Source organism: Pleurodeles waltl, chromosome 8 (genome assembly GCF_031143425.1).
Source record: "Pleurodeles waltl isolate 20211129_DDA chromosome 8, aPleWal1.hap1.20221129, whole genome shotgun sequence".
In the NCBI taxonomy this organism is placed as follows: domain Eukaryota; kingdom Metazoa; phylum Chordata; class Amphibia; order Caudata; family Salamandridae; genus Pleurodeles; species Pleurodeles waltl.
This window is the reverse complement of record NC_090447.1, coordinates 630,389,337-630,401,890: the sequence shown is the minus strand read 5'-3', so window position 1 is coordinate 630,401,890 and position 12,554 is coordinate 630,389,337. Positions and strand designations below refer to the sequence as shown.

General features: G+C 46.0%; 1 protein-coding gene across 2 annotated transcripts in view; it reads right to left on the bottom strand.

Moving 5' to 3' along the window:
- CNKSR2 (connector enhancer of kinase suppressor of Ras 2) overlaps positions 1–10,258 on the bottom strand; it is a 1,907,760-nt gene extending 1,897,502 nt beyond the window's left edge. The window contains exon 1 of one of the 2 annotated variants that reach the window (XM_069204730.1): positions 9,691–10,258. In XM_069204730.1, coding sequence (XP_069060831.1) covers positions 9,691–9,754 — 64 coding nt within the window. In that variant the 5' untranslated portion in view covers positions 9,755–10,258. The remainder of the gene's footprint in view (positions 1–9,690) is intronic. The other variant, XM_069204731.1, reaches the window with a different exon arrangement.
- Between the last annotated feature and the right edge of the window lie 2,296 nt (positions 10,259–12,554).

Here is a 12,554-nt window from a genome sequence, read left to right as displayed (position 1 = left end):
ACAGGCCCTCATTACAACCCTGGCGGATGGTACAAATAGGGCGGTAAGACCGCAAACGGGCCAGCGGTCATTACTGCCCCATTATGACATTGCCGGTTTGGCATATGCCAAACCGCCAATATCCCGCACCGTCTGCCATGGTGGTAACGACTGCCAGGCTGGAGACAACGATTCCCAGCCTGGTGGCCGTCACTAGTCCGCTGACCGTTTCAGGACCCCGCACACCGCCATGGATTTTGTGGGGTTCTCAACAGCCACGAAATCCAAGGCGGTATGCACCTTCAGTGCCAGGGAATTTGTTTCCTGGCACTGATTGGGGTCTCCACCTCCCTTCACCCCCTCCGCTGACTCCTCCCCCAACACCCACAACACCCCGACCACCCCCAAAGGTAGTAGGACCCCCCTCCCCACCCCTGCCCCCGCCCCCATTGAAACCCCCACATATACCCCCCAAACTCCCCTACACACACGCTCACACCACTCGAACACATACACGCGCACATACACGCGCACATACACGCACACATGCACACATACATACAAGTTACATTTCCACCACACACATTACACCCCCGCATGCATACACGCACTCACATAACCCCTCTGCACACTCACACGCACACAACACCCAACACCAACCCCCCCCAACAGAGGATCACCTTACCTGTTCTGGTGATCCCCCGGAAGGGAACGGGATCCATGGGGGCTGCTCCGCCGCCAGCACCCCGTCAACAGAACACTGCCATGCCGAATTCTGAGTCGTATTACGGTGGGCGGTGTTCTGATGACGTAGCGGTGCTGGTGGAACAGTCTCCACTTCACCGTCGACCGCTAGTATGGCTGCTGGCGGCTCTCCGTCCAAAAAAGGGCAGAGGGTTGCTAGCAGTCATAATATGGTTGGCGGAAGACCACCAACACTGGCGGTCTTCGGCCCGCCGGTACCTCGGCGGTCTCTGGAGGAGACCGCCGATGTTGAAATGAGGGCCACGGTGCTTTAAAGGTGATTTTCACTCAAAATTCCCCTATGGTGCAAGGGATTTTAAGGCCCTCATTTATGGGGATTTGACATAGGACAACGCCGCCACAAGTCACCTTGTTGTGCTGCCCTACGCCAAAGTGAAAGGGAAGGAATGCCCTGTGTGTATGCAATACAGTGCATTCCTGTCTTTAACCCCTGCACTGGTGCAATTTTGGCAGCCTAGTGCCAATGCAGGCACCCTTGCACCATGGTGAACGGGTGCCTGTGTTGTCATGGGGATTGTTTTTGTGCAGTAAGGGGTACCTTCCTGCACAGAAACAATCCTGAGAGGTCTTTTCCTTTTTACATGTATGTTGGAGACTGCAGCACACATGGAAAGAGGAAAATCTAGGAGAAATGAAGTTATTTCTCCTTGTTACACCTCACCTCAGGAGGTGTAAGGCTTTGGAACATCCCAGGTTTACATGGTATTGTAAATCTAGGGAACCGTAAAAATCCATTGATGTTGATTGGGAACACCCACCATAATTTCCATGGAATGCCTCCTGGGCGCAGAGTAAGGCAACACAGCGATTTGTGATGCCTTGCCTTACTCTATGGGGCATTCAAAGACATGCAAAGTAGTTATGTGTGGCCTCTAAGATATGATTTTGAGGTTGCGCTCCTGGAGCATCACAAAAAGTGACATTCCGGCAGCACATGGGACTCATAAATATGCCCCAAAATCTTTATTAGAGTACTTGTGTGCTGGTTGTGGCACTTTACCTTGTTTAAAAACAGTTGTGAATAGTTCATACAATTCTTAACTTCACATTTACATTCCTTAAAAATAATGTGCACAGGATAAAGTACCACCTCTGCCATACATTATAAGGATATAATACATAGGACACACAAAAGGTGATGGGAGAGAAGCTTGCAATAAGTCTAACCACTAGCAATCGCTTGGGGTAGCATTTCAACTCTTTGTTCTTTTGTCCACTATGCCACCTCAATTTGGACTCAGCCATATACAAATCAGTCCCAACCCTGCTCCAAAAGGAACAGCCCAGCCTAAACTGGCAGGCCATGTCTGAACCAGAACACAAGCAATCCAAGACCGGTTCTGCCACTGAGGTGGCATAGTTGGCAAAAAAATGATTGTTGGAATGTTACCCTGAGCGATTGTAAGTGGATCAACTTATTGCAAGCATTCCTTCCATGATCTTTTGTGTATTGATATAATACATAGGAGGCTACAATTCCTGTATAAAAGCCTGTCTCCAATTTCCTTATTACAGGCAGCTTTTCACTTCCCTGGTCCCAAGTAATAATGAAATGATATAGCATGTCAACCTTAATAACTTATTACAGCTTAGTTCTGAAGTCACAGTGCCGCCTGACTGAGCCAACAGTGGAAGCAAAAGGCAGGACAAAAAGCATACTTAAAGCAGCAATTTATAAAAATTCGAAAAGGAAACCTTTTTTTCCTTCTAACTGCTCTGTTTTCTGGATGAACAAGTTTATTTTTCCACAGTTTAGGGAAATATATAGAAAAGATAGAGTTTCTCTTAATTTCCCTACACATTCCAAACTACTGTGTTTTTGTTTTAATCTGAATTGAATTAAACAAATTCTGATATATTTTTGCAACATATTTCTAACAGCGTTGTGGTGTATTTAAGTTTGCAATAGAGATTCTCATTTTATTTTTAATGTTTACAAACATCCTATCTCTTTTTTATAAAAGAGGATTTAGGAAGTTTGTGGGAAGGGTGTTGGTGTGGCCATGTATTATAAGGAATAAGGAAAAAAGTACTTCCTGCTGTACATTCTAAGTATATTGAAAGTCACTTTGGAGTTTCATGACCTTAAAAAGGAACTCCACTCTCTTCCTCATTCTTTACTTCTGTTGAGTTCTGTACTCATACCAAGAGATAAGCCAATAGCTGGGTTACATTAAAAGATCCAGGAACTCCCCTGAAATATCCTTTTAACTTAAGGCAAATGGTATTTATTTCCATATAATAAATGGTCACACCATCACCCATCACAAAAAAATCCTTAAATCTTGCTCTTTCATACGAAAGAGATTGCATAGTTGCAGACATTGCCTATGTACTGCATTCCACTGCTTTTTGGCTAGGCGTGCACTATAGAAATATCATATACATACATATTTACATGCAGGAAAAAAGCAGAATCTGTAGTTTGAAATAAAACACACAAAAAAACAGTGATTTCTTTCGAAAAAATAATATATATATATATACATGTTCACTGTGAAAATAAAGGTTAAAGTAAAGTTATAGTTAGGTGTGATAAAAAGATCTGCTTTATTTTTTTAAACTTAGAACTTCACTAAGAAAGTAAAGGCTAAAGTAATGTTATAGCTAGGTGAAAAAGTGACAACATTAACGTTTTGAACTAAAAAACACACTGAAATTCCTTAGTTATAGTTAGCAGAGGTAACTATAATGTGTGCCCCCGCCACGTACTTGTCATGACCTCACATATGACATCACTCATGACATGTTCTATGGCATCATTCATGATATCACTGATAACATATCTAATGGCAACATTGATGACATCACTGATCCGTCAAGCTGGGGCTAAAAACAAGGGGTCCCAAAACAATTTTTCCCATTAATTTTTCCACAGTAACTTTAGACACAGCTATAGTCCAAACCGCTGAATAAAATTACACCAGATTTGGCAGAAAGCTAGATCATAGTCCAGAAAGAGAGCTTTTTTGCGATTTGGTGTAAAACTGTTCAGTACTTTTTCAGCAATTAATACTCAAAAACATTGTATATCTAGAGATGTGGAGCCTTTATGGATTCTTTGCGGATCCTGACAGATCTCAAGCCGAGATCTGAGTGGCTGCCACCACTTCAACCAGGAAGTGGTAGCAGCCATCTTAGGACTTGCGACAGAAGAGGCAAGGTAGGGCTATTCTGACCCCCTGGTGGGATTCCAGAGAGACCACACCTGGGGCCAAAAAAGTTTTTTATTTTTTTATTTTTGTTGAAAGTTTACTAAGGAGGTTTTTTTTCGTGGGAGGGGATACATGGACCCCCTCCCCAGGCTGCTTTCAGCCCCTGGGGCCCCATCCACGGGCCAACATCCTATTTAGGGGGAGGGATCATGCTGCCCCCTCCCCTGGGACCCCATCCCTGTGGCCTGAAATCCTTTTCAGCGGGAGGAGGGCACCTGGCCCTCCCTCCCTTAGCTGTTTTTGGCCCTGGGGACCCGATCTCTGGAGCCTGACAACTTTTTGAGGGGGAGGTGGGCATGCAGACCCCTCCCTGGGCCACTTTCACCTCTGGGGACCCCATTCCCCATGGCCTGATGTATTTTCGTTTAGGGGAGAGAGCAGCATGCTCCGCTCCCTATTCATTTGAAGACCCTGGAGACTCAGTCCCCTGGGGCCATTAAACTTTTGTAAAGGGAGGTGGGACATGTGACCCCCATCCCTGAGCAATTAATGGCCCTTGGGACGCCATACCCCAGGGCCAGCTCACTTGCTATATCCTGGAGAGCCCACACAGACATGGACCCCTTCCCCTTTGTGAATGACGAAAATAATATTTTTTCAGAGCAGGCAGTGGTCCTTTGGACCACTGCCTACTCTGAAAAAAACAAAACCAAATGGTTTCGGAGGTTTTTTCTTTTTGCAACTCATTTTCCTTTAAGGAAAACGGGCTGAAAAAGAACAAAATAACTACTTTATTAAAAAAGCAGTCACAGACATGGGGGTCTGCTGTCTCCAGCAGGCCACCATCCCTGTGAGTGCATGGACTCGTTATGGGGTCGCAAAATGCGACCCACCTCATTAATATTCATGAGGTGGGTCTTTGCGACCCCATAGCGAGTCGCAGAAGGTGTCTGAGACACCTTTCTGCATACAATTTTGCGAGTTGCAAATTGCGAGTCGGTCTGACTCGCAATTTGCAACTCGCTAAATTTTCTAATGCTACATCTGGCCCACAGTCTTGGGTGGTGCTCAGCGACGGGTTTGCTGCAGGGCGGCCTATGGCCTGGCCCTGTGGCCAACCACCCCCATGCAGGCAGCCCAAACATGTGGCACGCAGCCTCCTTCCCGGGCCAATTACAGCCCCAGGGACCCCATTTTCTGGGGCATATTCATATATTACATAGGGAGGTGGGCACCCAGCCCCCCTCTCCAGCATGATTTTGGACTCGGGAATCCTATCTCCCTGGGCCCAACCATTGAAAATAAGGGGAGAGAAACATGTGGCCACCATCCCCAGGCCAATTTGGTCCCAGGGACCGCATCCCATGTGGCTTTCTAAATTTATCATTTGGGACGGGGGCATGCAGCCCACCCCTCCCTGGGCCAATATCAGCCCCATTGTCCCCATACCCAGGGCCTTGAAAATGGAAATTAAGGGGAAGGGTGCTGCGAGACCCTCCCCTCCCTGGGCCAATTTCCACCTTAGGGAACCCATTCCCTGGGGCCCGGCCAATTACTGCAAGGGGTGGGGGTCCTTCCCTGGCTGATTTTTGCCTTCGGGAGTCCATCCCCTGGGTCCTGACCAGTCAATGGTAGGTGCCCTGGCCCCACCTAGGGCACCAAATGTGTTTTTGGTGGGGAGACTGGGGAACCCCCAGCACCCCCACGGTCCCTCCTGGCTCCTTGCATTCAGGCAGGAAGCAGCAAAAAATGCTGCTCCCTGTCTGTGGAAGCATTTTTTTTATCTGTTTACCTGCCCATACTAGTGCGGTCAGGGAGACTGATATGTCCCAGGAGTAGGCACCCAGGGACATAGCAGGAGTACAGCCCAGAGCCAGGGCTTTAATCAGCCTGAGGAGGTGGGCCACATGCACCCCCTCACCTATATTACTGACTAATATTCTCCCAAGGACCTGTCCCACCCAGGGGACAAATTGAAAAGCAAGCACAGAAGACTGATTGCTGTGGATCGCACAAATTTGAAGCAAAAAATACAACACCAGGCCGAGTTTCCTACCCTGCCCACTCCGGTTTACTTTTTGTACTTTTTTTTTAGACTCGGCTGAATCTGAGTCTCAGGATGGCTGCCACCACTTTGTGGCTGAAGTGGTGGCTACCAATCAGATCTCATTGTGAATTCTCTGTGATCTGTGGACCCTCTGCATCCATAGACAAACACATTTCTTTTTTCTTTAATAACTCCAAAACTACTGAATAGGTTTACACCAAATTGCAAAGAGCACTCTTTCTGGACCGAGATCTATCTGTCTGCCAAATTTGGTATTATTCCGTTCAGCAGTTCAGGCTGTAGTCAGGTCTAAAATCCCTATGGGAAATTGCATAGGGGAAAATATGTTTTGGGATCCCATTTTTTTCTGCTCCCGCTTGACGAATCATCCCCAACATTTCCAGAGAGTGGCTGAAGTAACTGGTGTACCAGTTTTAAACCTTTCATGAAGAGTCGTCAAATGGTACCAAAGTTATTGGCAAAACAAAAAATTGCTTTGTCTATAGGAATTAGGTCCTAACTATAATAACCTATTAGCTATCACCAGTAGACAATATGGGTGTGTGTCCGTGTGTCTGTGTGAGGTGTGTGCGTGTGTGTTTCCATTATGCATATAATAGTCATGTTTTCAGGTACTTTTGGAATTCCAGAGGGTGTTAACTAATATACAGAAAGAAGAGTGCGTCATAGGTAGTGAATCTGATTAACTGAAAAATTTACCGACCACGTCACTGCATACTCAATGTTGATTGGAGAGGTCAGCTGCAATATATATTTGAAAGAAGGGAGGTTTCTGAAGGGGGAGTGTAACCTGTCTTGAAATAGTAAACACAGACCCTCAAGCCTTCAATAACTGGTGTGCAGTGCAGCAATGTTTGAACTGTATTGATTTGTAGGTTGTAAGTGAAGAGCAGTGAACAGGGAAACATGCTCTTATCTATTCATCCTAATGGCAGCCTAGCTAGTTGTTTTGAATGTGCTGGATTCTGTGTGGATAGTATCTATCCATACCTAAATACAAAGCATTGCCAAATATCAGCTCCAATAAATTTGACTCATTAGCAACTAAACTATGCTGGATTGCATGTAGGTAAAAATCGCTCTTTCCATGACCTCAACGAGGCAAAATCAAACCTAGCTATTGCTCGGAGTAGTGGGATCAGCAAAGATTCAGAAGAAAAACAAATTCTTGCACCACCAGGCAAATTGAGGGCAGAGGTCCTCGCTGTATACAACTGTGGTGGGCCCTTGAGGTTTTCCTATTTTATAACACAAGAATCTCTGCAATATCTACATGTTCAGTATGTGGCAGTAAATCTGGGGACAGCTTGGAAATTAACCAAATATTTACTGATAATCTTCATTACACCGATTAGGAGTCTTCCTCTCATCAGTCCACTGCCCTCCCTCTTGTATTGCACCTCAAAAATGTCTGGCTTCGTAAATACGGCATGAGGAGTATTGGGGAGGGGCCATGTATAATAAGTGCATAGTGGATATAGAAGGCATACCCACAAAGCATAATAGGATATTTTTACAAAAAGAGAATACTGTGGTAAAAAATATAACTGTGAGGGGAGAGGGGACTCCTCAATACATTAGGCCTGGAACGAGGAGTACTCCACGAGGGTGTAATGGAAATGAATTGTTTAGTAGCATCAGTGGGCTCTCTGAATGATGGTGCAAATCATTTTGAAGAGTAAGAAAATATATTTAGCTTTCAAAATGTCCACGCCTTACTTTCGAGAAAAAAGCAGTGATCAATGCTTTCATCAGTAACAATTTGCATAAATGAGAGTGTGCACCTCAAATTGCTCACTTTAAATTAAATATTTCAGAGCAGATAATAGGTGTGCCACGGACTGAAATTGTTCAGAGCGTTCTGGAAACAGAACAATATAAAGAAAGAGGCCGCAGACAGATGTTGTCTAGCCAATTTTACACAAGTCGACTTGCTGTTTCTGACCACAGCAGCCTAATTAAACATCTTGAAACCCCGTAGTAAGGATTTTTCGTGATGAACTTTCAAAGAAACTTTCTGGATCAAAAGATAAACATCAGAATTGTGTAAGGAAAAGCAATAGCACGTAGCGAGAGCGGTAAACTGTTATTTGTTATGAAGAAGGGAGTATTTGTTATGAGGAAGGGAGCAACTTAGCTCTTGCGTTGGAAGGGTTAATATTGAGATTTCATAACTGGCGCACTTCAGAGAGCTCGACTCGGTGAGGGTGCCCTGTGCGTTCTGCATCACTGGTTAAGCCTCGGTCTTACCCAGGCAGCTGCCGCTCACAAGTGCTCCGGTACAAAGGACCGTGCAGCGCTGCCTCACGACTCTCGGCACCACACTGAAGCCAAAAGCCTATTAGCTGCTCAGCGTTAATCCGCATCGCCTAGACTACCGTGGTATCACGGAGTCAGAGCAGAAATGGAGGCTTTCTGGGTCGCCCTCACGGGCTGCAGGGCTCGGTGAGCCACGGGATTCGTGCGGAGCCAGTGGAGTAACAAGAGCGCCATGTGTACTAGTACAAGCATATAAAGCGGACCCCCCCCCCCCATGTCAGTATTTATGTGGCGAAACACAGTCCCAAATGGGGTGTCGAGGATTACTCAGGCACCCAGACCCCGGTGCCCCTGTACCTGTTGCACTAACCAAATGTACCCACCCACATGACAGAACCGGCACATGCATCCCCGCAGGGCACACCATAAAACTGATGAGGGATCGTAAGAGTGCAAACGTGATTGTGCAGGGGCCCTACCCCTGATGTTGAAGGCACAGGTGCAGAACGAGTGGCATAGCCCTCAATGGTGCAGAGGGAGCAGCGGCGACGGGTCTCAGAGGCACTAGGAGCCCACTGCCTCTGTCACCTAACTAAATGATAGGCCCTTTCCCACTATGCATTAGGACATCTAGCATCCTTGTTGCCCCGCTGGACAGAACGGAACGGATATTTTAGGTAAAGCAATGCGATTGTGTTTTTTATAAAGCGCCATCATTTGTGGCCCTAATGGGGCCCTCTCAACCTATGCGTGTTTTTCCCTGCCAGTCGGGGTGGGTCATCCACCCGAGAGGTGCAGGTGGTGGGAGTGGGAACAGCAGGTCTCAGGATTGGCGTGCAGTCCCAGGCCAGCGCTCCCCACGCAGAACTCCCCGCCTGCTGTTTGTTCCAACCCACGCATTAGGACGCAGACGGACAGAGCAGATCCTAACTGTAGGGATGGGAAATGTTGTCAGCTTGGCCCCCCGGGGCCTCTCCTTAATCTGAACATGGACCTTTCTTATTTTAATTTCAAAGTTCACATCTTGGCCCTTCCTCACAGAACCTGCATGCCTTCTCTTATTAGATCTACCGGCCGTCCATCAGCCCTACCGCGAACTGCCACCCTCTGGCCTGGGAGTCCCCAGCGCGGGAATGTATAAACGCCGCTGCCACCCGGGGTCTGCCAGTTAATGGATACACTTTCCTAATATCCGCAGATTTTTATATCTGGTTTCTTCTGCAATTAATAAATAAATGACAGCAAACAAGCCCGTCATGCTGCTGCTCTGTGCCCCGCTGCCGAAGACCACTTCAAAGTTAAAGCCATGTCCGCCTGCTCCGACATCACTAAAATCAATAGGTAAATGTCAGACAGGGTTGATGAAACTCTGCGCCCACATCCTTCCACGCACATACTCTGCAAGGAGCAAGGTGGTATGTATGATAAGAGGCGTGTCACCCTCCCGTGCTATGTGTTATTTACCTTTCATCCAGTCGACCACTTGGCTCGGAGACCATTTACTGACAGGTTCCATAATCAAAGCCATCTCGAAAAGTCGCAGTCGATCTCCAGGCAAGAGCAGGGAGCGATAACCACAGCCCAACCCGTGCTCTGTTCCTTGGGTCTCGGGTCTCCCTTCGCCCTTCTTCCCTGCCCCAAAAAAAGAGTCAGTAGGTGCCTAAGGGGCGTAGATGCTGCCCGCAGCGTCCACCCCTCTTCTTCCACCAAGGAGGCACTGACTGGCGTCAGGCGATGGCAGGAGCTGTCCTCTCTGCTGCTGCTGTAACGTTCACTTCATCCCCAAAAAGGTGGCTGAAGTTTGAAGGGATTCTCCGGTGATTTACTCGCTTAGTGGTCCTCAGAGGGGTCGCCGTGCTCATCTGTCCTCGAGGTAGCTGCCGGGGTTGTTTGAGGGACGTCGCGCTGGTCCTCTCCGTTCTCCGCCTCTTCAGCTCCCACGCACAGCCTGCGCCACTCTCCTACTCGAGCAGCACAGCCACGAACCACCAACAGCATCTACCACGCACGGCAGCGCGACACCAACACACATGCCAGCTAGGGCGGAAATGACGAGAGTTTTATCTGGAACCGCAATATTCCAGCTTTAAAAAGAAAATCTCAAACGCAGATGCATCGAGCTCGCATCTTTTCAACAATTATAAATCCTTTCCGGTGCTCAAAATGAGCATTTCATTTTGCTAGCACTGCTGGACAGTTCTTAGGGAGCTGCTCTCGTAGAGAGGGAGGGCAGGAATGTGGGTGGGGGTTACATTCCTTAACATTGCATTCTGCACGCGTCTCTGTGGAAACACTTGTGCAGGGCGCTCTGTGAGTACATTTGTGTTACACATATGTCAGGGCTCAGGGGAGTCGCCCTCACAACCTCTCCTACATCCCGCATACAGCCAATTAGTAACAACCGCCAGAGCAGTGTCTGCATCTCAGTATATACAATATAAGTGTTCAGTAAGTCGCAGTCTCATTACCGCATCCCTTAAACCTCTACACTGTACAAACGTCACTCACATCAGAGACACGAGTACAGTAGTAGTTGTTGAGTAGAATGTGTTTCAAATGAGACATGACTGAAATAAATTGATTACCCTGAGTGAGAAGTGGGAGGCCATGGGCCTGCTTTCACCACCGCGCATCTTTTGGTACATCTCAGTGAAAAAAAAAAACAAAAAAAAAAACTATACATCCATTCAGTCGAACGAGAGCTTGTGCAGTGCACAGCAGGGGCCGGATCACAGACATTTTGGCTGACATTACACTTACTTGGTGGTAAACCTCTGCACGGTGCAAGCACTTTTTATCACTGTATTATGAGAGCAAGTTTGTGGAGGTGACAGTCTCTTTTTCAATTTGCTAATTAGCTTGCCAATAATATTTTACATGGGTAGGTGAAAGTCTGCGTTTGGAGGCAGGCTTCTCCGTTTTCAAGGACTGTAAAGAGGAAGACTAGGACTTAGAGTGATGAAGATAGCCGGCAAGTAAACGGCCCATCGCCTCATCCTAGTCCTTAGAAGCGAAATCCATAATCAAGCTAAAAACATAATCACAGGGCCCTATATTATAACAATGCTAGCCAGTTTGATAGCTTAATTGTTTTCAGAAAAACACATAATTAACCAAAAAGTACGTCATTTATGAATTCACAACACAGTACATATTGAGAGAATTCTGAAGAATATTCTCTTCCTGCTTCTTACATGATAAGGAGTCATGAAAAGTCTGGGGAGTAGACCACATTGCACCGTTACAAATATCTCTCAAGTGGCACCTTTATAAGCTGCCTAGGATAAAGCCATTTATGTGTAGAGCGGCCCTGTGCGGCATCTGCTAAGGGAGCCACTTTTGAGTTATTGAGGAATTGATAGCAAAACAGATCCATTTGCACAAAGTCAGGGATGCAAGGCTCTTTCCCTGTCCCGTTAAGACATAAGTAATTAAAAGAAAATGGGTCTCTCAAAAAGATGCCATTCTGTCCAAATAAACAGAAAGCGCTCTATGGATATCCAGATAATATAATCGTTCCTGCAACTCCAAAGATGGAGAAGGGAAGGCACAGGAAATATACTAAATCTTGCATACAATAGAACTATGATGGAAACTTTAGAAGAAATACTAGAGAAGGACAAAGGACAACTCTATCAGGGAAGAATTTTGAGTATGGTTCTTCACAAAAATAAGTCCTAATTTTCCACACACCTTCCTAAACAAAATGCTAACAAGAGCAACAATTCACTAACTGGAACTTTAAGTCTATGGAATGAAACGGTTAAAATCGACTGTCCTATAAGACCTGAAGGACTAGAATTAAATTCTATCCGGAGACAGAGTGAATAGCAGACCTTTTTAGAAATACACTTTTTACCAGTCTAGAGGCTACACCCTGCTATGTCTTTGACTTCTGTTATCAACCTCTGAGTATCTTCATTACACGTGTGGTCCAGAAATGGACTGGGTTGTTAAGTTGACCTATTTTTGACAGTGAAAGGCTAGCTAGCATTTTATGTTTCAGGTAGAGGGAACCACTTACACCACAATTAAATATTCCTGTTCCCAGTCCGTATATAATTTTTATGGGATCTTGGTTTACCATGTTTTCTATTTTTATTTTCAGTTGTTATTTGTTTCAGACACCTGTGCCTCATTCACCGGTCATATCTCTATTCATGCTCCTATAGTGGTGCCTTGAAGATGGAAGGTGATTGTTGTGTCCTTGTTATTTGTGCAAATATGCAGAGAAAATAACTGCATCTTACGCTGTGACTCAAAAAGTCTAATACAACAGTGGAGTTTATAGTCAACATAGATAGTAATGGAATTATGTATAGAAAGAT